Source organism: Natator depressus, chromosome 13 (genome assembly GCF_965152275.1).
Source record: "Natator depressus isolate rNatDep1 chromosome 13, rNatDep2.hap1, whole genome shotgun sequence".
NCBI classification, from domain to species: domain Eukaryota; kingdom Metazoa; phylum Chordata; order Testudines; family Cheloniidae; genus Natator; species Natator depressus.
In genome coordinates, this window is record NC_134246.1 from 28055276 (window position 1) to 28081906 (window position 26631).

The 26631-nt window shown below is 52.0% G+C and overlaps 1 protein-coding gene across 1 annotated transcript in view; it reads left to right on the forward strand.

Moving 5' to 3' along the window:
- The window catches only part of NECAB3 (N-terminal EF-hand calcium binding protein 3), a 106268-nt gene extending 80738 nt beyond the window's left edge, over positions 1-25530 (forward strand). The window contains exons 6-13 of the mRNA XM_074969778.1: positions 11407-11543; positions 13273-13394; positions 14348-14427; positions 15157-15210; positions 16250-16362; positions 19498-19575; positions 20082-20173; positions 23161-25530. Coding sequence (XP_074825879.1) covers positions 11407-11543; positions 13273-13394; positions 14348-14427; positions 15157-15210; positions 16250-16362; positions 19498-19575; positions 20082-20173; positions 23161-23189 — 705 coding nt within the window. The 3' untranslated portion in view covers positions 23190-25530. The remainder of the gene's footprint in view (positions 1-11406; positions 11544-13272; positions 13395-14347; positions 14428-15156; positions 15211-16249; positions 16363-19497; positions 19576-20081; positions 20174-23160) is intronic.
- The last annotated feature ends 1101 nt before the right edge of the window (positions 25531-26631 follow it).

Here is a 26631-nt window from a genome sequence, read left to right on the forward strand (position 1 = left end):
TGTCTTAGCCTATCAAATGGTCACAAAGCCTTCCCACCCCTTACCCCCTTACACGTACCTCAGAAAGGAATGAATGGATTTTATTCAAATTAAAAAACAAAGCCCCCAGTTTTGGGCTATGGTGTGAAATTTCGCTCCCAAAGGAAATGTCTAATGAAAATTGTGAGCAGCTGAAAATTGGGGTTTGGAGTGGAATGATGTTCTCCACCTTATGGTGCAACCCTCTGAGAAATGAAAGTATAACACCCTCCCTGTCCTAGGGCTGTCCATGGCACACACTGAGCTGAGGTCACTTGCTGTTGTTGGGCAACTCTCCTAAAAATGTCTGTCCCCCCACATTGGGCCACGTTAAATAGTGCAGGACTACCCAGGATATGGGCACAGCAAAGGCCATTCTGGCGATGAAGGGAGTAGAGCTGGTTGGAAAAATTGCAACAACATGTTTTTTGTCAGATTTTGCAGATTGGTAAGATCAAAGCATTTTGAGGAAACCGTTCGATTTTGATGAAATTCCTCTGGAAACCTGGCAGGATCCATCAGAAACTTGCCTACTGTCCTGTCAGCTCACCCGCCCAGCTTCTCAGCAGCCCACCAGGCAGGTGGCAGGGGTCCAAAGCCTGGAAGCCATAGGCTCCCAGGGTCCATGGCTCTGGGACAGCCATGCAGACAGACTACCTTGGTGTCAGGGATCCAGGGTCCTGGGCAGCACCAGGTGCACCGTTTGGGGTTACCTTATCTAACACGATCATATAGTTAAACCCAATGTTCTTCAGTCTCCTCCATGCCGTCCCCTTCTCACTTGTTTCTCCTGTTCTCTTTCCCCACCCTTCACTGCCCCCAGCTGAATGGGTTGATAGCAGCAGTGGCCTCAACGTGGCATTGCGGAGCGCTCCCCTGGGCAGCTTGACACTTGGCAAAGAAATGTTCATGAGTTGTTAAATTCCAACCCAAATGTGCTCAGCCATGTTGACTGGCCCTAGGATCTTCCTGGAGTTCAGATTCCCCAGCTATAAAACCCTGCAGCTCAATTTTGTCACAGGGCGAGGGTGGCCATTGGGTGTGTTCTAGGGCTCTGAATGGGCCTTTATGTTGCATTTAGGGCCCCCGTCCCTAAAAGAGCATCATTTCTCTGGGGGAGATGTGTTGGAAGTGCTCCCTGATTGCAGCCCCACACAAACCCAGATTCTGATACCCTCCCTGCTGGGATGGAGTCATGTATGGTATGACACCCTCACCTGATGATGTCCATCTCCCCTCCCCTCTGACCGCTGGATCCTCTTGGAGCTGGCCTAGGACAGACATTAGGGCTCCCGGGTGCGGCCTGGAACTGCTGGTGAGGAAGGAAGGGTTCCAGTGGGGGGACGCTGTCCTGGGAGTTCTGGAATCTTCCCCTACCCCATGTAGCTTCTGTTCCTAGAAAGGGATTGTTAGCTCCCATGACCTCATAGACCTGTGTGTGCACGTGTGTGTATGTGTGTGTGCTGGAACTGCCGATGCCAGGAGAATGCATTGTAATACCAAAGCCCTGGGCATCAGACCCGTGCCACACTTTCCACAGGTAGGGATGACACGGCTGAGACCCTGGCAAGGTCCCAGCCCACTGTCTTAATTCTGTCATGTTGGTATGTGCTGCTAAACAGCCGTTGTGTTCCATCCAAAGGAAGGGGTGAAGTGATTCCTACACTGACAGCTTGTAAGACTCTGTAAGATCCTTCGGGATTTACATTATTTATTGACAGGAAGCATTTCATGCGCACACACTGAAATGCAGCCACCTCTGAAGTGGAATGTAGGAGCTGTTTAACAATGTATAGCAACTACACAACAGTTGAGGACGGACATGAAACTACAAGGGGAATTGGAGGGAAGCAAGATTTGCCCAACAAACTGTTTCACACCCCTACTCTTGCCTCCCTGGCTTGTTTCTATTTTGCTATGTTCTAGGTTTCTTGCTAAGGACCACCCGCAGCTCATTCCCAGTAGGATAAAGCCATGGGCTGAACGGTATTGATGGTATCCATTTAGAATACTATTCAGAGTCTATCACCTAGAGTTGGGGAAATGGAGAGGGCAGATGGGGCCAAATCTGGTGCTCTTTTCTCTGTCTTCATCTGAGCTTTGTCTGCACATTAATTTGGAGACAAATCCTGCAAAGTGCTGCACACCCTCAGCTCCCGTTGACGTCAGTAGGAGTTGGTGCTTAGCACCACTGCAGCAGAGCACAGTAGCTGGCAGAGTCATGCCCCGAGTAAAGCGTGCAGGACTCAGCCCATGGAGAGTTATCTGCACAGAGCAAACACTTCTGGAGGAACAAAACAGAAGCCAAAATAGGGAACGACCAGGTTAAAGAATATTTAGATGCTAGATGTATTCAAATTCAAATTTGGTGCTTAAGATGAAATAATCTCAGAATAGTGAATAATTATCTTTGAGAACTCCTGGAGGAAGGCTGAGGTCTCAGAAGACTGAAGAGGAGCAAACACAGTACATATCTTTAAAAAGGGAACAAGGAGGACCTTAGGGAATTATAGGCCAGTCAGACTAATTTTGATACCTGGGAAAAATTGGAACAAATTATTAAACAATCCGTTTGTAAGCATTTGAGGATAATAAGGTTATAAGGAATAGCCAACATGGATTTGTCAAGAACAAATCATGCCAAGAAACCTAATTTCATTCTTTGGCAGGGTTACTGACCTAGTGGATGGATAGAGGAAAAGCAGTAGATGTGATATATCTTGATTTTAGTCAGGCTTTTGACACGGTCCCACATGACACTCTCATAAGCAAACTAGGGAAATGTGGTGTAGATGAAATTACTATGAGGAGTTGAATGATTGCACTCAAAGAGTAGGTTTCAGAGTAGCAGCCGTGTTAGTCTGTATTCGCAAAAAGAAAAGGAGGACTTGTGGCACCTTAGAGACTAACAAATTTATTTGAGCATAAGCTTTCGTGAGCTACAGCTCACTTCGTCGGCTGCAAGAGTAGTTATCAATGGTTTGCTGTCAAACTGGGCGGGTGTATCTAGTGGGGTTCCACATGGGTCAGTCTGGAGTCCGATACTAGTCAATATTTTCAGTGTTAATTACTTGGATAATGGAGTGGAGAGTGTGCTTATAAAGTTTGTGGAGGACACCAAGCTAGAAGGGCTTGCAAGCACTTGGAGGACAGAATTAGAATTCATGAGGAGCCAAAAAAATTAGAGAATTGATCTGAATTCAATAGGATGAAATTCACTAAAGAGAAGTGCAAAGTACTACACTTAGGAATAAAATAATCAAGGGCACAACTACAAAATGGGGAATAACTGGCTAGGTGGTAGTACTGGTGACAAGGATCTGGGGCCTGCGCCTCTCACCCTGGTGGAGTACCGGAGTCGACGGGAGAGCACTCAGCAGTCAATTTATCACATCTAGACTAGATAAATCGACCGCCGCTGGATTGATCGCTGCCCGTCGATCCAGCGGGTAATGTAGACAAGCCGCTAGTCACATATAATTGCCCTGCTCTGCTTGGCACTGATGAGGCCTTACTGCAGTTCTGTGTCCAATTCTGACCACCTCACTTTTGGAAAGATGTGGCCAAATTGGAGAGAGTCCAGAGGAGAGCAACAAAAATGATCAAAGGTTTAGAAAACCTGACCTAGGAGGAAAGTTTAAAAAACCTGGGTATGTTTAGTCTTGAGAAAAGAAGACTGAGGGGGGACTTGATAACAATCTTCAAATATGTGAAGGGCTGTTATAAAGAGGACTGTGATCAATTGTTCTCCATGTTCACACAAGGTAGGACAAGAAGTGATGGGCTTAATCTGCAGCAATGGAGATTTAGGTGAGATATTAGGGAAAACTTTCTAACTTTAAGGGCAGTTAAGCTCTGGAACAGGCTTCCAAGGGAGGTTGTGGAATCCCCATCACTGGAGGTTTTGAAGAGCAGGTTGGACAAACACCTGACAGAGATATTCTAGATTTACTTGGTCCTGCCTCAGCGCAGGGGGCTGAACTTGATGACTTCTTTAGGCCCCTTCCAGCCCTATGTTTCTATTATTCTGTGATTCTACCAGCTTCTGGGATGTGGCTTTCTTATTCACCAAAAACCTGCTTTGTGGGTCTCTTCTTCCTGAAGTTAAAGATCTTTGATCCAGAGCCTGGGGAGAAAGAGGATGGAAACATCCAAATTTCTTTTACTCTCTGCAAAAAGCTCTTTTTTCTGCTGGGGCTGGCTCCTGGTTCACGCAGTGTGACTACACAGTTATATAACTCCACTCCAGAGCGTGACTAGCAGCACAGATTGACAAGGAGAGAGAGCACAGGGTAGTTGGTTAGCAGACAGGAAAGCACTTTCTAGCCTGAGTTTCTATAAAAGCCAATGTTAAATGGTTCAGCGATGCTTTTGTTGCTTTCTGTGAGTCACAACAGAGGGACGTTAGAGGAACACTAAGCCTCCCGTCTTGCTATATACACGACTGTAACTCCTGATCGCTGGCTGATTTCCAGTCCGCTGTGTTGATCAGGTGCCAGCATTTTCTTAGCCACAGTTTCTCTGGTTAACAATGCTCCATGGCATCTTTCGATGCAGAATGGACATCCCTGTATGTCAGTATGCCAGAGGTTTGCTCATGGAAACAGTTGGCCCTGCACTTCCCACTCCACCAGGAAAGCCAGGAACCCCCCACACCTTCTTAGTTCTCAGCTGATAGAGTGGAGGCTCCTGCCCCCTCTTTATACAATAGGAATTTCTTCCCAGGCAATTTGCCTTTTCACCCGCCATCCTTCTCATTGGTCGATTCACCTCTCGGGAACCCCTGAAAGGCTGTGAAAGGAGCTCTGTCTCCAGGGCTAGCTTGGAAGCACTCACTTTGCAAAGCCAATTTCTTTCTCACCTCCCACCCCATCCCCCACCTCCTGCTCTGTCTCCTGGAGGCCCTCTCTCCAGCCAAGGACTGCAGCGTGGGGTCGTTGGTGCCAGACCCTTAGTGTAAGGCTCTAATATTTCTTGTCTTCCTGTCTTCCTCCCGTGCCCCTGAACACATACTAAACACAGCCAGTCATCTGAGATGCTCGGGTTGGTTTATTTTCCCCCTTCCATGGGTTCCTTGGTTCCAGCACGCGCTGTAGTGTTGCTGGAGACAGTGACGCTCCTTGGGCTGCTCACAGCCTGGGCCATCCACTCCCAGCGCCTGGGTGTATGGTGTACCAGAACCTCACCTGGTTCTTGGAGCCCAGGGAATCCCCTCCCTCAGCCTTGTCAGACTCCACCAAAAAGAACAGGGTCAGGATCCTCCTCATCTTCTGGATGTCCCCATCTCCGGCTCCCAGCCGTGCTGATGAGGGGAACGGCTGTGGTGGCCGGGGAACCTCTCCCCTCCTGCTGCCCAGCTCCGATCTGCCAAAGATGTTAACTGTGCTACCAGGAGGGAGGGTGATCAGAGAGAGGGTCTTTGGGCAGTGGGACAGCTTCCCAAGAGGAGGGAGCAGCACTGCTTTGATCTGTAGAATAAATGAAACAAACAAAGCTTTCGGTCCCATTGGCCTGGGCTGCTCCCCTGCCGCTCAGGACCTCCCCTTTCAGCTCTCCAGCCTCAGCCAGGCGCTCCTGGAGAGCAGACGTGGCCAGTGACACAGCTGACGGTGCCACAGAGTGAAGCTATGCTGGAGCTACTTCCAGGAAAGTGCCTTCCCGGCGCCACCGGTCTCTTCCCAGTCACCCCAGGGGCAGGGTGTTTGCCAGTTGGCTGACGGGAAATTCCATGGCTTCTTATTAGGCGAAGTGGGTATTGGTCTTTGGGAACTTTCCCTGGGTTATTGATGTGTTTTAGGGGACCGTTCCCCAGTCCCCCTGCCCAGGATTTTGCTTTCCTATTTCCCCAAGAGCGAGAGACAATGGCTGGCCTAGGGGCTCGAATTCCAATTACTCAAGAAGGATTAAGACAAATACATTGTCAATTAGGAACTCATGATGGTTCTTGTCACCAGCATTCCTTCGCACTGTATAATGCAAACAGTATCAAAATGTACACACCTCTACTCGACCCACCAGCGTAATGTACTCCCATCCTGGGCCAGCAAAAACCTAAGGCTAGAGAAGGGCCTTAGCCCAGGGCCGGTTATTCTAGTTTTGAAACCTAGTTCCGAGACAAGTCCACACGGCAGTGGCTGGTCCATGTCGCACAGACCTCAGCCTCTTTCTGGTCGCTCTACAGGAGAGATGGAACGCGGGGATAGTGTTAGGGGGGTGGAGCCTGGCATGTGTCTGTCTGTGGCAGTTGTGTAGGGAGCCATGTGTGGAGAGCGACTGTGCATGTTGTGTGGGATGAGGGGCGTGGCCAGGTGGGGTGTGAAGCTGTTGGAGAGCATGAGTGTGGATGCCCCTGTAGCTGGAGCGAGTCACCAGCTGGCACTTACAGTGGACTTGTTCTTTTTCAGATAGATAACCAGTCGCCCTTTCTCCTTTTCCTTCTCCAGATCTGGGCACTTCTCCTTCTTCTCTTGCTTTGCTTTTTTCACCTTCTTTCTGGAGTTGTAATTACCCATCTTGTGATTCCTTCCGAGCCAGCTGGTACTGCCCCTACTGAGCCAGTTGTGTCAGAAGTCAAGGAGCTTCTGTGATGTCAACCGTAGGCATAGATGTGACTTTACAATGGATGAGGTGTCTCTGAGGCTGCCTGGCCCATTGGGTCCCATTGTCCTGCTGCCTATCCCCGGATACCCTTCCCTGGCAGTGAGAGAAAGAGGCCAGGCTCTGTGTATGTCTTTGTGTGAACTCCTCAAGGCGTGGAGCGCGGGGAGCAGATTACACTGGGTGGATCTGAATGATGCTAAGAAGACCCTCAAATCAGTTTGGGCCACATGCAGCTCGTTCCTTCCCTCATCCCTGCCTGATAATGAGCTGACCCAGTACTAGTCACTCATATTGTGTAATTTTGCTGAGTGGTCCCATTAAAGACAGTTCAGACAGCAGACTAAAGTATTGGTTAGTGGGCATAAGTGAAGTGGATCTGGCCTTTCATTTTAGAGGTGGGTCAGATACCCAGGGATCACCTATGTGTAATGCCGCCACCACCTCTGGTTGTAACACAGCAAAACACAAAGTGCCACACTGCCCAGCACTTTGGGATAGAAAGTAGAGACAAGTCCCAGATCCAGTGAAGCACATGGATGAATTTTAGGACGACAAAGTGACCAAGATGCTGGTTTAACATCCCTGCTCTTGCAAAAATTGACATGGGATCTTTAGTAACCACCAGTGATTGGGAAACCTTTTGCATCCCTAGGAGCCCCCTGCTGCCACTCTCATAATGGACTGAGAAGGCAGAGCACTCCTAGTGAGCTACCAGCATCACTTCTTGCAGTACCCAATGTCCCTTGCAGGTCTCCTGTCCAAGTATAGGCCATGTCCAAATGCTACTTAGTTGTTAGGATCACAGCACCAGCTGCTCTGGCTGCAGGCAAAAGGTAACCTGTCACTTCCTACTTGAGCCCTGATCTTTGGTTTTGATCTCTCAGCTGGGAAAACAATGTGATGGTGCAAAAAGGCTTATAGCTTCAGGTGGGAAATGCTGCGTTCATGCCAAAGCCCCACCAACCTGATGTTATGTAGCTGTCTACCTGAGTTGTGGCCACGTGCCAGGTAGTTAGTTAGACCCCTGCATGACAGCAGCCCAATCCACACATCTTGAGGATGCAAAACTGCCCCTGGGTCACCGGATACTCCCAAATGGTGGATGCAGAAGGGCAGGCCAGCCTTTAAACTTCTATTTCCGAATAACATTTTCTGCGGCATTCCCAGAGTCATCATCTGCTTTTTAAGGGAAACAATGGTGGCTAAAAAACCCGAGAAGGAAAAAGTACCTGAAAAGGAGAGAGACGTCTAGACACTGTTCTTTTAAATGGATCTAAGGATGAAAAAGAAACTTGGAGTAACCTGGACCAGTTTTAGCCATGCAACCAGAAGACAGAGAAGACTTGCTATGACACACCTAATTCATCTGCTTGGCTGACTCAGGATTGTCGCCTCCAGTATATTTAATAGCACATAGTCCAGTCTAGTTGCAAATGTCACTGATATTTAGCCTAAATGTTCTTTGGCTTAAATGCTTCCCTTTACTTCTAGTTCTGTCCCCTTGCACCACCTCCAGAAATTCTCTTGCCTCCTCAGGAAGGCAGTACCAGTTCTTCCCCTTTGTACTGCCACGTGATTTTCCTGAGGGAGCATTTTCTAAATTCGACTGGTTATCTCCATTTTTCTCAGTGCTCCAGTCATATTCCCCTTCACTGCACCCAGTTCTCTGGGTTCTTTAATGGGAAAGTTTTATGTTTATTTCACCTTTCTGTGGTGATGTAAGCTTATCCCAGTCATATCAGTGTCCTGCTGGAGGTGGTGGCCTTAGCTCAGTGTCTATCGGAGAAATGGTGTCTAGCAGCTAGAGTTGGTGATTGGGCATCAGGATCCCTGGGATTTCTCCCCAGCCTTGCCACTGATTTGCTGTATGACCTTCAGCAAGTCACTTTCTGTATCTCAGATCCTCCATCTGCTTATAATGGTATGTTTATCTGCAGCATATAGTTCAGCTGCTGGATGTCTCTGTGTGCTGTACAGTATTCCAGACAGGATGTGGTCTGTGGTAAACGAGAGAAAGAAAGCTGGAACTCAAGCTGGGTGAAAGCCTATTGGTCTGTGACTGTAGTTGTAGAAGTTTTGGTTAATAATTGTCTCTTGTTTAAGATAGACTATGACACTGTTAAGTGGGCATAGTAAATATTTGCCCTTGAGACGGGCTGTTGTGAGGTGTAATACTTTGAGATTCCTGGGAAACGTGCTAGAAAAGCATGTAATATTGTTAAAATGCCCATGACTTTCCAGTCAGCTTTATTCTCCACAGCAAGGAGTGTTAGCTGCATGCCCCGTATACTTTGTGGCTCACCTCTGCTTATAATCTGCAAAACAACAGGCTAGCAAAGGAATATGATCCCTCCTGCTCTGCAATGCTCGGTCTTTGGCCACAGTTCAGCAAAGCACTTAAGAATATGAGCAACTTCCATTGGACTTGACAGGATTTAAGCAAATGCCTAAAGTTAAGCGTATGCCAGGGTGTTCTGCTGAATAGGGCTGGACCACTGAATGAGGGCACTGATCAGGAGAATTTCTGTTGTGTTATAGTTATTGGATATTTATCAGTTTCTGATTTTCACTGTTAACATTGGACACATTTTGTTTCCAGCTTCAGGAGTAAAAATGATTTTATCTGTGTTTAAAAAATATCCCTTGAATTCTCTCCTACATTGACCATCAGGATGCCCAGGCTTCTGGATATTGGAGATCTCTCACCTCCTTCCACAGACAGTATCCATCACTGATAACATGATAATGGTGGGGTATTTTTATGTGGATTTTGTAGAAAAAGCCTATTCTCAAACTTATGCTTGTGTCACTTTGAACTGCAACTGGAAACTTTAGCTCTGATGAGGCAAGCCTTGTCCTGGGTCAGAGATCTCTCACCAAGTCACCAACGGGGCTGATGAATGTCTGAATTTGGTTCACAGAGAGTCCAGCCTGGGTTAGTTCAAGCCAGAAGTGCTATGTGTCTTTGAAGGCAGAGAGACATCCGGGCTCCCAGCTGCTGGCTGAGCTCAATGGTTCTCATATTGTGAGTGGTCCAGCACACAGAGGGCCATATTCTTTCCTGCTGCCTCTCCTTGGAAGTCAGTGGAGTTAAACCAAGGATAAATTTGACCTACTTGTTAGTTGCATTTGTGTACTGAGTTTAACCTGAGAGGAAAGAAGCTGCTGGTCCAGTCCCTGCCTATGCAATGACAATTTCAAATGATTCTCTTTGGGGACAGTGGGTGTGCATTCGGCGATGGGGAGAGGCACTGGATGGGCTGCCCTGGGGACTCTAGTCCAGTGGTTCTCAACCTTTCCAGACTTCTGTACCCCTTTCAAGAGTCTGAATTGTCTTGTGTACCCCTAAGTTTCACCTCACTTAGAACCTTACAAAGTCAGACATAAAAATACAAAAGTGTCACAGCACACTAGTACTGAAACATGGCAGACTTTCTCATTTTTACCATATAATTATAAAATCAATCAATTGGAATACAAATATTGTACTTACATTTCAGTGTACAGCGTACAGAGCAGTTAAAACAAATCATTGTCTGTGAATTTTCGTTTGTACTGACTTTGCTAGTGCTTTTTATGTAGGCGAATATCTAGATGAGCTGATGTACCCTCTGGAAGAGCTCTGAGTACCCCTGGTTGAGAACTGTCTTTTTGTTGGTCACAAAACAAGCACACCAGGATAGCAACGGGGCACGTTCTGCTGTGCTGCCCCACCTGCCTCTGGGCTAGAGGGGCGTGTTTGGTCTGTCTGGCCCATTCAGTCCAACTCCTTGGCCTCTGTGAAGCTGCCAATGGGGAGGCCCATTGATGCTCACTGTGCTGTGCTTTTCGTCCCAGGGATACCTTCTGCAGCTAGTGACTGAGTTTTGCATTGCACTAGAGAACTACCGATTGTTGCCGAATGATTCTCTTTTCCAAAACAGTGCATTCAATATCCAGCACTTCTGAGAGCCTGGAAATGAGAACTCCTGAAGAGGTTTGACCTGTGAAAATGCCATTAGCTTCCTTGCAGTTTGGAGCTGACTGTGCCTGACAAGTGGAGGCCAGCTGTGGTTTCCCTTTAATCTGATTTCTGTTTTAAATTGCCCACTCCCACCACACATCCCGCGATCATTTCTAGCATTTAATACGCTATGGCTCAATAGGGAGCTGAAGAGCTACCAACTGTCTTGCCTATATCCAGCTCTGCTGGGCACAAGAAGCTGTACAAGCGAGTGGTTAGGGCAGAGGATCGGAAGCTGAGATTCCTAAATTCTTGTCCCAGGCTCTGCCACTGACTTTCTCAGTGTCCTTGGACAAGGCATTTATTGATGTTCCCAGCACTTATCTCAAGGCTCTAAGGTCTTTACAGAAATGCAAAGCCAACCCAGTATTAAAGTCTGCAACATTTCTATATATTTATTCACCTGCTCCAAGCATGAACACGCTCCGCTTGTGCCTCAGTTTCCCCACCTGATAAGTGGGAGTGCATTAGCCTCCCTGCCTGGGGGCTTGGGAGGGGCTCTGAATGCTTGTCCAGTGCCTGGAGCTCTTTGGAGGGAAGGTGCCACAGCGGCAGCTCCGTTATTGTGTAGAACGAACTGATCTCCCCGTATGGCTCTGGGTTGCTTATAAAATCTGGGACGGGCTCTTCAGCAGCTGCATCTGCCAAGGCCCAGTGAGGTGCTGGGTGGGAGCGAGATGGGCCTGGGACATTACAGGAGAAGAGGCTGCAGCCCAGGCAAGAGGTCTCCTGGAGTACCTGATCCGGCATCAGGTGCGACGTTCCCTCTCTCTCCTTCCCCACAGGAGTACGAGAGTTCCTCCAAGATGGAGCAGTTTGTGACCCGCTTCCTGCTGCGGGAGACCAGGACCCAGCTGCAGACCCTGCAGGCCTCGCTGGAGTGCGCCTCGGACACGATCGAAGAGCAGGCCGGCTGGGAGAGGTAATGCCGGGGCAGCTGGCGTGGGGCAGCCGGTATCGGCCCAGATGGGAGGCAGGGAGCGTGGCCCATGGTGAGCTGTGCATTTGGGACCTACCCGTTTGTGCTTGGTTCCCAAAGTGGCTTTGGCTAATGGCCTCCCAAGAGAGCCCACATTGCAGCAGGGTGTTAATGCTACGAAACACCCCCCCCCCCCAGCGACTGCATATTAACGCAGCTGACCCGCCCTCCGAGCTCTTGGTGCTGGCAAAGTTAGGGGAACTCTCGTTGCCACATGATGCTCCTCTTCGGCTTTGTTCCTGAGGCCCACCGCTCGCTTTGCCCCCTTAGTTACCAGCAAACAGGCCCATTGCTAGAGAGCTGAGGAAACACCGCTCCAGCGAGGGCCAGAGGCTGGAGGCACTCCCGGACACGCTGTTACTGCGCTCTCTGGATTGGATCCCTGTTCTTCTGACACGCTCCTTTGTGTCTTACTCTGAGGCTATGTCTACACTGCACGTCGCTGATGGTGGCGTGTAGTGTATGTGTAGCTACACACTGCAGTGAAGGGCAGGCTGAGTCCACACTGCGCTGCGCAGCTGCACGTGGCCGGGTGGCCGGGCAAGGCTCTGGCCGGGGGAGGCAGTGGGGAAAAGCTTCCAGCAGCAGGCAGCTGCTTTCCCCATTGCCTTCTCCCTGCTGCCGGAGCCTTTCCCCACCCCAGGGAGCTGCCAGAGCCTTTCCCCACTGCCGGAGCCTTTGCCCAGCACAGGGAGCTGCCAGAGCCTTTCCCCACTGCCTCCTGCCCTCTTCCAGAGCCTTTCCCCACTGCAGGAGCTTCTCCCTGCTGCTGGAGCCTTTCACTGTGTCTGGGAAGGGCTCTGGCGAGGCGAGGCAGCAGGATGTTGCGTTGCTAAAATACCAGTGTAGACGGGAGAGGCACTGCTTGGGCATGCAGAGAGCCATGTAAAGTACATAGGCAAAGGTTCTGGCATGTCTGTGCTCTGCTCACCTAAGCAGTGTCTCACCAGCTACACTGCTATTTATACCTGGATCAAGGGGGCGGGCAGTGTCTGCCCTCTCCAGGCCGCTGTAAGGAGCGTGCAGTGTAGCTGTACCCTGAGAGTTGTGCAGACCACTGAAAAAAAACCCAGGCACTGCCTGCCCCAACTGCTTCAGCTCAACTGGTCCCCAGCACAGGCTCTGCCCAGCCCGCCCGCTCTGGGCCAGCCAGTCCCTGCTAGGGGTACTGCTCATTCTGCCTGCTCCAGTCCAGCCACTGGCTGACTTGAATGGGAGTTTGTTTGAAGAAGCACCTAGTAAGATGAGAGTGGGGCTTGAGTGCGCAGTCAGCACTGCTCCGGATCAAGTCTGAGATGCTCCTGGGTGACTGAGCTGGACAACAGTAGCTGGTTTTCTGTTGTCGTTTGAGCATTCGTGTGCAGGCCCAGGAGTGGGTGTGACTGTGCCGGTCGGCCATGTCTGAGAGTTTGGGCAGCACACGTGCCAATGGGCAGAACCTGAGCTCTTTCTGCTCGGCCACAAGGTCTTGGTTTCTTCCTTCTGGTGTCATCTAACATTCAGGATCAGGCCTCCAATAGATCTCAATTAGTGAAAACATGATTGTCTCTCTGGTTTCCCCACCTGTGTGCGGTGCCTGCACAACCCACTCCCACGGGGAAGCCGGGGATGGCAGACACAGGGGAGGGTGTAGCCGGCGGGCTGCGCTGAGTACCTCCGTTTTTGTTTTTAGGAAAGACTTGAAGAAATCTGAAGTCTTCATTGGCCTGAGATCTGGCAGGAGATGTGGGCGCAGAGCTCAGAAGACCGTCTGCTTGTCTCCAACGGATCCCTATTCCGGGATGCTTACTACAGGTATTGGCAGGGCCAGGTGGATGAGGGAGAAGCCATTACCATTGTGCCACCTGTCTCTTGGCACCTTGCTGCCTTTGGAGGGTGGCGGTGTGGGTTACAATGAGACGTGGCAGGGTGTGAACACCAGCTCTGAGTCCGCTTTCCCTCACGGATGTGATTTATAATGCCCGAGTTCAAGGGAGCCTCGTGTGTCTTTCTGTGATTTGGCCTAGCTTGGTGGATGGGGAAATATCTGAACCAACGTTCTGCAGGAAGTCAGATCAGGTTATTGTTCTTACGCAGTCCCACTGCCAGGAAGGACACCAGTGCTGATGTTCCGGGGACCATCCTATCTGTACTTAGTTGGAGCGTCTCAGTCTCCTTTGGAGTAAGGATCAGAGATTGGGTCCGGTTTAGATCCAAATGTTCAGGAGTTTATCCATGTGATTTTAAGCCCTGCCCGCCCCCCGCAATCCAGACCACCCCACAGCCTCCCTGCTCCCCTCCCGTCCCCATCGATCCAGTAGTCCCTGGCGATAGTTCAGATCGGCACCTGCACCTCTGAATGCCTAGCTGAATCCCAGCTGGTACTTTGGCATTAACATCAGTGGGACCAGGATCGGCTCATCCTAGTCGCATAAATCACAAGAAATCCAGAGGGCTTCCATCCCGCTAGCAGTGAAATTCAGACATTGCTGACATTGCCTGCAGTCTCAAGGAAGGGTGTATTATTTAGGCAGAAAGAGAGTAAAATATCATCTGCCTTCCAGAGCCAATCAATGCCAAATAAATCTGTCCCGTAAATGCTAAAAGGCAGCAATAAAGATTCACCACTTTCTTCATCTGTTGTGCCTACTGCCAGAGGACCTAGTCTGTATAAAGAGCTGGGGCAGACAGCCAGGGTGTGGGTGAACTGAGCCATCCCTGTGTGAACCTGGCTAACAGTGGCATCTCCCTGTCCATTTTCCATCTAGGGGTTTGTGTCGAAGCTGACAGCCAGTGGGCAGCTCAGATTAACAGGCTACAGCAGCTCATTGACAAACTGGAATGCAAGGTGCGTGGGTAGAGGGGAGACTTGTTTCGCGTATGGTAATACAGCTCAACCCCACCCCGCAGCCCCCCTGCAAGTGTGGGCATGGACCTCTGCATCTCAGCCAGTGCAGCATCACCTCTGACTCGCCTCAGTCCTGACCTGCAGCACTCCCTGCTGTTCTGGTTCTGGGCCCCCTCTCAGCTCTGCTAATGGGCCCACTCCTGACCTGAGCACCCCTTGTTCTTTCAGGTCTGGGATAGCTCAGTCCTGACCCACCAGTCCCCCTCCTACTCCCCGCTGGACCTTCCCTGCAGAGCTCTGCTGAGGTGCCACCACCCTTGGTCTTCAAGTCCCCAGCCTCTCCGGAGCAGATCGCTGCTCTGTCAAGTCCCAAGTTGGTTTGGCCAGTGGGTTAATGTCTAGTGGGGACTCTCTTGAAGCCCCCATGGAGGGGCACCCCTGCTCCGGAGGAGTCACCTGGCTGGTTGTCCAACTGCCCCGCTGCAGCGTGGATCCCTCCACCCTCTCCAGAAGCTGCTGCTCGCCTGCCTGCCTGCCTGCCTCCTCCGTCAGCCCAGCCGGCTCTCGGCAGGTCAGGTGAGACTCAGGCAAACCCTGCTCATGGCGCCCTCTTTGGCCTGCTGCCCTGGGCCGCCCACCCAGAACCAAGGCCGGCCCTGGCCCCACCCTTGTTTTCCCCTGTAATCAGATTCTCATATTAGTTATGATTTTGCTTTTCTACAAATGCAGAGCCCAAGGCTGGAGCCTCTAAAAGAAGAAGTTGCTTGCAAAGGGAGAAATGCTGTAAGTTCTAGGCCTGCTGCTTTCCATTGATTGCTAGCACCGAGACACAAAGAGATTCTTTCTCTCTGTCTCACACACACATCCACTCACATGCAGGTGCAGACGGGTACAGGCCTCCCATCCCTGCATTGACGCACGGATGTGCACACCTGCCTGAGCGCAGACAGACGCACACATTCCCGGTTGAACTCACCAGAGAGAGTCCCCGGCTTCGCTCTGAAGCTGGAGTCATTGTTCCATGGTCTCACACCCCAGATCGATAGGGAACCAGAACGGTGGGCAGACTAGGGCATAAGTTCCATGCGCTAAATGGTTCCTCTGAGGAGAGCGTGTTTCAATCCATGGGGCTGCATGTGAAGAAAGGGCCATACCTGAATGAGTCCAAAGGAAGCCCGTGGGCTCAAAGGGAATGTTCTGCATGTGAGTCCCATGAGACACTGGGCCAAATCCATGCAGGAGCAAGCCAGTTTAAACCCGGATGGAAGGGACCCTGTGGTGGAAAGTCCCTATGACCCCCCAGGTATAGCAGCTATGTCCTCCCTTGCCCCAGGGAGAGGGCACAGGGGGCCAGTGGAGCTGACTGGAGGGGATGTGACCAGGTGGCTGCAGCGTGCACTAATTCACCACGCCCCTAGCCTTGCGGAGACCGGGAGAGGCAGTAGTCGCCCCGCTCCCTGCGGATCAGGCAGGGTATGCGTTACAGCTCCTCGCTCCCAGGGTGGCCTGTTGCAGTTCTGCACTTGCAACCTTGGCAGCAGTTCATCACTGCTCAGTTAGCAGAGGAGACGGCGCCTCTCGGACACGCTCAGCACCCGCCACGTGTTCATTACACGACTCGAGAGGCCCTGGCCTAATGAGCCACCATGCAATGTGATGGGCAGGGGAAAGCAGAGGGGACAGCGAGTCTGTAGTACAAAGGGCAACCCCAGCGAGCTCCTGGAGCAAGAGTACTGACCCTCCCAATGTGTCGGCACCTTTGCCTCTAGCAAGGCCCTGCAGGTCTGGCCTGGAGTCCTAACTGTGCCCTCTCTCCCTGCAGCACATCCTGGTGGCTCAGAGACAGCTGTCGGTGACAGAGAGCGGCTTAGAGGGATTCCACCAGGCACTCCAATCCTACACAGAGCTCACAGCCGGACAGAGCCGCTGCTTACAGTAAGTCTCCTGAGCAGCTGAGGAGTCAGACATTTGGCTGGAGGAAATATGGGTGTCGGTAATGTCGCTGATCACAGTGCTTCACACCTTACATCCGCACTGTACAAGCATTCAGGAATCCCACAACACATGAAGGAAGTGCTCTAAATAATGACGGTTAGCACCTGTACAGCACTGCAGAGACACCAGGCAGACGTTAACTCATCCATCCTTGCAACACAGCTGAGCAGTAGGGAAATGCTACAACACTAGATCCCTATGTCATATAGGGAAGTATTGCTGTGAATTATTATTATTCCTCTTACAGACTGGAAACAGAGAAGCTAAATAACTTGACCAAAATCTTACCCCACAAGTCAGTGGCAGAGCTGAAAAAGACCCAGGAGTCTTGATACCCAGTCCCCTCCTCCCAATATTGTAATTCTCTTTTTCCCTTGAAAGAAGAAATTGGGTAAATTCTTCCCTTTTGCCAAGCAACAAAGGAGGTGCCCCCCCCAGCTGCTCCCATTCGGGAATTGGGGCCAGATTTTCAAAGGGGTTTAGGTACCTAAAGATGCTAATCAGCACTGGTGGGATTAACAAAACATCTAAGGAAGGGAGGCATTGCATTCCCATTCAAGTCAATGGAAGTTAGGCACCTAAATACCTTTGCAGACCTGGGCCTAGGCATCGAAACTGCTTAAGCACCTTTGAAAATCCCATTTAAGCACCTCAATAACTTTGAAAATCTGGCCCTTAGTGCTAGAGCTGAAAGAAGTGTCTTTTATGGAGCGTGGTATATGGGTGATGAATTCATTGACCAGACCGCAGAGGTATGAATGGGGAGCTATGGGCATGATGGGTAGCGTGGCCTGGTGGTCACAGCAGGGAGCTGAGAATCGGGAGACCTGGATCTGATTCTTCGCTGTCACTGGCTTGCTGCATAGGCAAGTTAGTTAACCTGGTTGCCTCTCAGTGTCCTTTTCTGTAAAATAGTCACAATAATCACTCGAGAGCCTCAGCTGGCAGGAGCTGTGGAAGGATGGAGTGCTGTTACACTGGCATAACATTTTGGCCGAGGGTTTGTCTACACAGCAGTCAGAGCGGGGGCTCCGTAACGGGGGGCCAGGGAGCCATGGCCCTCCCACTTTAAAAGTGGGGGCAGAGAGGAGTGGATGGGGGGTGGGGCCTCGGGGGAAGAGATGGCATGGGGGCGGGGCGTCAGTTCAGGCGCCCGTGCCCCCCCCTCCACCCGCACTTTCAGGGTGCTTCCGCCGCTCCTGAGTCAGAGGTGTGACTGCCGCTCGGGTACGCCTACCGGTGCTAGCTTTAATCTACCTCACGTGACTCAGAACAAGTGGCAGCCAGATCCTAGCGTGGGCTAGCAATATGAGTGCGTCCCCCGGGCTCTGTGCACGCTCGTGCAGCCTGTGCCGGGGTCCACGTCACTGTCTTCACTGCTATTTTTAGCTGTGCTGGCTAGATTAAAGCTGGCACAGGAATGCCCACGCAAAGTGCAGCCACACCTCCGATTGCATTGTGTCACCCCGTCTCCCTCTAGCGGGTGCTCCCAGCACCTATAACAGCCTGCTACTATCTCCTCGCTAAGGACGCCTGTGGCTTTGGTGCTGAAAGTCCTGGCTTGGATCGTGGCTGCGGGGTGTGCTGTAAGTGACCGTGGCATGTTACAATGGCATAGCATGAGATGAGAGATAAAGGGAGGAAGGGTCAGGTGGGGTACATCAATCACATTTCAGTACTGTGTCCACCATTCCCCTTTGGTTTTAAAGGGTCAGTAGTGCCGGTGAAACGTGTCTGGCTGAGAGCCCCTGAGGCTGAAGGCCTCTGTCTAAGCCAAAGGCACATCCCTCACCCCAGCAGTCCAAAAGAGCTGAATTCAAAAAAACAAGGCAGCAATGACCAGAGCTGGGGGTGCTGTCTGATTCTGCCCCAGGCTCCCTGGGCTGTCTGTGGCAAGTCTCCAAATGCGGTTTAGCTGAAAGATGTCAGTTTTCCTGCAGGAAGTGTCGAACAGGTTGGGAATAGAAAATTCTCATTTTGTGTCCATTTAAAATGTCACTTCGGATTTTCTATTTAAATAAAACATATGGGATTTGCTGTGGAGGAACGTTGTAATTTCTCCTCAGAATTGTCATTTCTACATGAAAAAGATTGGTTTCAATGAAACTGTGTTTTTCTGCAGGAAGGCTGGCCGCATGAAAAATGGTGAGCCGCTCTAGTTAGATTAGCCTAGAAGGAAAGTTTCTCTGATGCCTTTCACAAAGTGCCTTCCGAGGGCCCAGTGAGTCAGTAACTCTGCGAACACAACAGCTGTGATGCGCTCCAGCACAGCTCGGAGTTAATTGCATTGTCTTGGATTCTGCTGTTTGGTTTGTTCTTTTGATTGCAGTAATTGTTACCTTTGCTCCGCAGGGTGTGCGTTAGGGCAATTGGGTCTATGTTCCTTTCCTGGTCAAAAGAATTACATTAGAGTTGACTGGGAAATTCTCCTTCAGGCATTTCACAATCTGTATGTGCTCTCTCTCTTCCCCCCTCCCCCCATGGTGTGAAAATCTCAGGCACTTACCACTCTGGAATCTGGTGTAGGTTAGAGGTATGAGTGTGGGGTGGGCAAACAGTAGGGCCTGGGGTCTCATCTTGGCTCTGCTACTCTCTTATGGTGTGACCTTGAACACCTCCCTCCAGCTTTCTGCCTCACTTTCTTCCTCTGTAAAATGGGACCAATCACTGTGAGCATGAATGAGTTAATGTGTCCATACAGTGCTTTGACCATGTAAAGACCTATATATATGCTAAGTGTTGCTAACCCTTCCGTTCCAGTTCCCTGCACCAATGTGTTCAGCTCTTGACTGAAAGCATTTTTGAAAAAAAAGTTTGTAAAGAATTGAAACGGCCCTTTTTGACATTTTCCAAACGAAAAACTCCCGGTTTCCCGTTCCAAACAACTTTTTCTTTCAAATTTTAAGCTAATTACAGTAAAATAAACATTTTTAAAACAAAAAGGTCAAAAGTGAAACAAAACATTTTGAAACCGTTGGAACATTTGCGTGAACCCAAACTGGCTTCCCCCCCCCCCCCCCCGCCCCGGTTTTCAAGAAGCTGACGTACTGAGAGCATTCCTTATTGCCCCTGCAGCGTTTCTTCCCGCAAGCTGACGAGCGAGGCCTGCTTCATTCTCTATGAGTTCTGGCAGGACGTGACTTCATGGAGAAGGTTTGAGGATAATTGCAATTCATTGTTGAAGGTGTCCAGACTGAGGAAGGCTGCATCCAAGTGCAATTCTTGTGAAAGAAACAAGATGGGATTTCTATTCAGGATGCTCACCCTTTTCCACTTCTTCCTGCACCTACCGGTGGTTACCGCCTCCCTGATTTGACCTGTCTAGTTATTTACACCTATCTGCACAGGGCAGCAGGATCAAATGACCACAAGGGGGCATTGACATTTTGAATGATGTGCTAACCACTATCATGTGTGGATGGGTGTGTTATCAGCACATTTGAGACAGAAGGTGTTCTGCTCTGGGGAGTGCAAGGACTGCCCCCTGCCCCGGTCCTCTTGTGGGTGCACACAAGGGTGGCAAGTGTCTGCGCACACTCTTCCTCTCTTGCACACCCACACAAAAGCTCTGCCCCACCCCTGTATAGCAATGTGCAGGCTGGCTCTGACACAATCATACTGGCTTTGACATTGTCCTAACTCTCCGTATTTCTTTGCAGTCACTTGCAGTCCAGCTATAGCAAGACGTTCCAGTGGGCCATCATTGACGTGCTGAAGTCTCCAGAGCTTGTGACCACCATGCTCTTCCCAGGTGGGGTACTCTTCTGCCCAAACATATTGAGATGAGCTGCTAACGGGAATTGCAAACTATGGATTCCATCCTGCCACCTTTACTCAGGAATAACGCCCAGTGACGTCATTATATACTGCATACACCCATATAGTACTGTAGGAATCCATTCACCCACCACTGCAATGCAGCCAGCTCTGCGGCGGAACACGGTAGCTGTTTAACAGCACAGAGCAACACTATCCAACAGTTAAGAACAGGAAGTGAGGATGTAAACTTAGCTGCAGAAGGAATTTAGGGAGACAGAATGTAGCTGTTCAAATATTAATTTGCCCAGAATATTGAGGCTAACACCCCAGCTCTTGCAAAATTTATTCTGTAAACAGTTAGGAAGCAGGCAAGAGAGAGAGAGAAAGACAAGCAGGATTAATGAATTAGTTAAGGCTTGTAAAGAGCTATGAATGTATAAAGAGCTACCACAGTGATGCAAATGATTTATTAATAGCTGTTACTATTACAAGAGGCGATAAGCATGCTACACGCTGTGATGCTGTTTGCCTTCATCTCTGGTGTATTTTTGGTCAGCTTTCTGATGCCCCTATCAGCCTTTCCTGGGTCACAAATCTCTACTCAGGTGCGAGACCCTTCTGCCAGCAACCTGGCTCTTGTCTTAAATTGCTGCATTGAACTCCCAGCCCTGCCCCTGCCCTATATTCCAAGATGTGGCCCAAATGGGTAGCTCAGGCCTCATTCCCATTTGTGGATAGAAATTGTGGTCCCATTTTCCTGCCCCAGTTCTGTGTGAGGAGCACAAGGCAGGTCGGCAGAGGGGCAAGTGCTCAGATTGTGCCTAAATTTCATTGTAAGGCACCTTAATGCAGATTTAGCAGGGAGCCCAGGCCTCAGGCCTTCTGGAAATATGGTCTTCCTGATTGCAAGGGCACTGAGGGAGAACCTCAGACCAGGGTCGGGTTTACCATTAAACACAGGGTGTCCTGGCATGGAGCCCTCCAACAACAGGGGGCCCCAGGGCCGGACACTTGGGCAGCTCAGCACTGACGCGCCCCCCGCGGGGGTGCTGCTCCATGGGGCCAGACTGGAGGGGGCAGGGGAGCAGGTGGGAGGTGTGGGTGGCGGGAGCACTGCGAGCTCAGGCCAGAGAACTCAGGAGGAGCACAGGGCGGCCGCGTAGCCAGCCAGAGAGAAGCGGCGCTTTGAAGGGGAAACCGCTGCTTCTCTCTGGCTGCCAGCTGCGCGGCTGCCCCTGCTCCTCCTGAGTCCTCCAGCCTGTGCTCACAGAGCTGGAGTCAGAAAGGGGGTGGACTTTAGGGGTTGCAGCCCAGGGCCCCCTTAGCCCGGGGCCCTGGGCTGCAGCCCCTAAAGCCCCTGCATTCCAGCCCTGCCTGGTGGGGGGGCAGTGGCTCCAAGAATCGCGGCCAGTGGGAGCTGCAGGGGGCACACGGAGCCACCTGCACTGCTTGCACCAAACCAGAGCTGTGCCAGGTAAGCACTTCTCACCCCAATCCCCTGCCTGCCCCAGCCCTGAGCCCCTCTTGCACCCTAACTCCCACCCAGACCCCTCACCCCCAGCCCTGAACCCCCTCCCACACCCTCTCACCTAGACCCCACCCCCAGCTTGCTTCTGCACCCTTACTCTCACCCCTGCACCCCAACCCCCAGCCTGCTTCCACACTGTAGCTCCCTCCCAGACTCTGCACCCCAACCCTGAGCCCCCTCCTGCACCCTAACTCCCACCCAGACCCCACACCCCAACTCTGAGTCCCAAGAGGAGAATAGAGAAAAAAAGAATGAAAAAGGGTGGGGGGGGGTAAAAGAGAATGCTCCCCCTGGAGGGGGGCGGGCAAAGGGGGGCAAAAATGAAGCTGAGCACAGTGCCCCACTAAGTCTAAATCTGCCACTGCCTCAGCCAGCCTTAAGCAGGGGTAGGTAAAACAAAAACCAGCCCAGGTCCACCATCGCCCCAGAGCCCCACCGGGATCTGAGCTCAGCGTGTGGCTAATCTGGATTATATTCTCTACCCCATTGTCATGTTCCTCCTCCTAGCTCCAGTCCTGCTGATGCAGCCCCTGTCTCCCAGCTGTGTCCCTTGCGACTGCATTGCACAGTGCGTCCTGCTGACCTATGGGGAAGGCACAGCTGAGCGGTGATTAGGAGCTGTCCTAGCAAGAGTCAGCAGCAAAACAGGAAGCTAATGTCCAGCGGGGCCATCGCCAGAACTGACCTGGGGGAGAGGAGGGCTGCAGGTGCCCTCTGCCTGGCTCTGCTGGGGGCACCCAGCGCAACTTTGGAGGGAGAGGTTGCCTTTTGCACATCTCCTGTTCTTGGCAGGGAGGGGCTGTCGCTGAGCTAAAAGGGGCCCTGCCTGTGTATCGAGCTGACACAGCCAGGCAAAATGAACTGAAGAGCCCCCTGTGCTGGGCAGGGCTCAGAGCTGGGGCTGGACTCCGGCTCAAGGTGTTAAGTACATTTAGTCCCAGTATTTCTGCCTTGTTTAGTGGGGCGGGGGAACAACCCAGGGGGTTGGAAATGCTGCTAGGCTTGATGCTCACATCCTTGCACAGGCAAAACTCGCCGTGACTTCTGTGCCGTTTAGCCAGTGTGAAACCTCAGGGCGGACTGTGGCCTTGGTGCTGTGCCAGGGTAGGGAGGGGTATGAGGATCCCATGGCTGCGAGCCTGGGGGCAGTTCGTCCTGGGGTGAGTGAGCAGAGGGGCTCCCACCTGCCCCACAGCCGACTTACCCCGCACTGAGCGCTTGAGGCTCTCAAAGCACTTAGTGAATCAATCCCTGCAACCCCTGGATAGTAGACCCATTCTCTAGAAGGGGGACTGAGGCCCAGACAGAGTCAGCCACCTGCCCAGGGCCATGGGGAAGTCTCTGGGGTAGAACCCAGCTCTCCCTGTCTTTTCCCTGTGCACTCAACAATATAGATGAGGGCCCCCTTTAGCTCTTCGTGGCTCACGCTTTTTCCCCGTTTGCTTTCCCAGCCTCCTGGTGGATTGTGAACAATAACTGATCCTCTGCTGCCCGCTCCGAACAGCAGCCGGCGCGCGGACGGACGAGGAATCCTCACTCCCACACCCCTGCCTCTCCCTCCCCAGTGCGTCTGCAGCCTCCCCTCTCGCGTGGCTTGTCCAGTGCGGTCTTCTCCCTCCTCCTGCAGGCATTTCCCAGCTGCACCAGGCTGTCCTTCCTGGGAGTAGTTTATCCCTCTCCCCGCACAGTGTGACTTTCCACAATGATGTCAAATCGCTGCCAGCCAATCAGCCTTTCCAGCTGTGACGCTCCGCCCCTTCGAAGAATGATGGGGAGGGGAGCAGACCCGTGCCCGCGCCAGCGGATAAAGAAGTGGCTACCAAGATACTTGATGTCGGGCTGGCCTGAAGTCCAGTGTCGTGTGATGACCTGCAGGGGGCAGAACTCACCTTGGCCTGGCCCGGGGGGCTGGGAGCGCTGCAGAGACGGCAGTGCTGAGCCTGATCCGGACTGGGGGGAACAGGGAATGGAGGACAAGGGACATTTACTGTTCTCTGGCACTCACCTGGTGTTGAATTCATGGCAAGGCACTGAGGGACTCTGGATTGAGCTGTGTCCAGCCACTGCACTGCGGGCCCTTTGGGGGATGGCAGTGTGGGGAAATGGGGGGATCTTCTGTGCTCTGAGAGGGGTCAGTGGAGCCAGGCCATCCACAGGTCCCCTGGGGATCAGTGCGGGACGGCTGGATCCAAATCTCTGCCAAGGTCCCACAACACCTCTAGACAAGCCGTGTGCTCCACTCTCCCTGCCTAGGCACAGCAATACAGTAGTCAGGGAGAGCAGAGGGCGGGCAGAGTGTGCACCCATGCCTGCCAGCCACACCCATGAGCTCTAATTTCAGCCCTCCTGGCCCCAGCCGGGCCTCTTTAAGGCTGTGGTTGGTGGTGGACTCATCTTAGTCTTAGAGCAGTTGCACTAACCGGCGGCACTGGTCTAATTCTGTCGCGTGGAGTTGGATGGTCTCGCTGCAGTTCCTATCAAGACACCTGTCTATGTCCCCAAAACAACCCCTGTGTGTAGGTACCCCCACAGCATAATGGGCACTGGTCAGCCTCCCCATTGGCTGTCCCCGCAGAGCAGCCAACAACCGAATGGCCCTTGGCGCCTGAGCTCCCCCTCACTTCTAGCAGGGATGCCACTGGGTTGAAATCCAAGCCCATGGGCAAGGTGATGTGTTTGGCAGCTTGCACTGCCCCAGCCACATTATAACTACACATGGGGCTGGGTGGAGGATGTCAGCCTCCCAGGCTGGCAATTTGTCTCTTATCACCACTGCTAGCTAGGAAATATTTTCGTGCACGTCCAATCTCATGGTCCTTTAAACGTTTGAAGATGAAACCTAGACACCTACGCTCACTCCACTGTGTGATGTCAGGTCAGAGCGATTTAAATAGCCATTACCATGGTGAGAAGCCTACCAGCAGCAGAGTTATTTGCTTAATCTTCTGGCAGATCACGTGGTGTGAATGGGAAATCTCCCTAGGTGCCAGCTCAGAACACTCTGCTCCCAGGAGGTAGAGGCATTTCACACCTCAGTGCAGTCATCCACATGTGCTGACCGTGGGTGCCAAATGCTACCAACCCAGCAGTCTCCTCTCACACCCACCAGAGGTGGCATTCTACGCCCACAGTGCACAGGTGCACGTGAGAGCACAAAGAGCATACGTAGCCCACAGGTGAGTGTGGGTTCCAGATTCCCCTTGGTGGGTTCCAGGTTCCTCCCCAGTCATAGAGTTTAAGGCCAGAAGGGGTCCCCAAGTCATCTAGTCTGCCTGCCTGTATACCACAGGCCAGCAACACTCTATGAATTGTTTCAGAGTGGTAGCCATGTTAATTGTGAATTGTGGCAGCCTCCAATTACAGAGACTTGGCTTTAAGCTCCAGCTCCTGCAGGTCCGTGGTTCAGATTCTCAGCTGGTGGCCATCACACAAAGCAGTGGGGACTCCAGCCCTAGGTGTGGCATGTCCAGCTGGTGATACACTTCACAGGCGGGAGGCCCGGCTGTAAGAATAGCCCCAGCCTGGTGTTTCTGATTTATCCTGGAAGTTCTAGTACAACCAAAAGAACAGCTGCTGTTGGGAGAAAGAAAAATGCCTGGTGTATCTAACCTACCAGGGCCACTTCTTCTGCTGTCAGCGTGTGAGTGACCCAGCCTTTAACAAAGCACTCACGACCCTGGGCAGGTGTGAACAGAAGGTCAGCTGCTATTCCAGTCAGGGCTGGCTCTAGGATTTTTGCCGCTCCAAGCAAAAAAAATTTTGGCCTCCCCCGCTTTTTTTTGTGCCCCCTCCGCCCCCGGCTCTGCCCCAACTCCGCCTCTTCCCCAAATCCCCGGCCCCGCCTCCTCCCCCGGGTGTACCGCATTCCCTCCCCCATTGCTTCCTGCAGCTCCCCCCCCACAACCCCCCACCCTAGCTCACCTCTGCTCCGCCTGCTCCCCTGAACACGTCGCCACTCTGCTTCTCCCCCCTCCCTCTCAGGCGAGGGAGAGGCAGCGCGTTCAGGGGAGCAGGCGGAGCGGAGGTGAGCGAGGGTGGGGAGGGGAGCGCAGGAAGTAACGGGTGGGGGGGTAGAGGAACCGCTCCCCACCCCAGCTCGCCTCTGCTCCACCGACGCCGCCTCCCCCGAACACGCCGCTGCTCGGCTTCTCCTCCCTCCCTCCTAGGCTTGCCGCGCCAAACAGCTGTGATGCAAACAGCTGTTTGGCGAGGCAAGCCTGGGAGGGAGGGGGGAGAAGCCGAGCGGCGGCGCGCTCAGGGGAGCAGGCGGAGGTGGAGCGGGGGCGAGCGGGGGCAGCCGGGGCCACGTTTCTAGGGGCGGCATGGCCGGCGCCGGAATGCCGCCCCTAGAAATGTGCCGCCCCAAGCACCTGCTTGTTTTGCTGGTGCCTAGAGCCGGCCCTGATTCCAACGCAGCATTAATTCCCTCTTGCAGCCCATGCAGACACCCCTGGGAGGGGGTTGCATAATACCCTATCAGGCCTGAGCCTGGCAGCCCTCTAGTGTTTTCACTGGGAGTTCTGCCTTGTTCTCATAAGGCCCAATCCAGCTCCCATTTCATTCAATGGTAAAACTATTCCTATGAAGGATGCAGGAGAAGTCCCTTTGTTTCTTTCATAAAGCACATGGCACAGGTGGCATTGGGTCATCGCCCCTATTTGTTGCTTTAATCATCTTAGCAATCTACCAGCAAAAGGTAAGACCCTCCAGATCTGAGGTACATGACCAGCTTGTGGTTACAATTGCATTTGTTGTGTCTGTATCATGGAGCTGTGCCAGCCACTCTTGCACCTCCCAGCCAGCAGCATACACCCTCTGGGCAACAGTCCTACAAGTGACTTGGGGTAAGACTTAAACCAGGAGCCTTGTGGCCTGGCACTGCTGAGTCCCTCCATCTCGCTGGGCTAACAGGAGCTATCTGG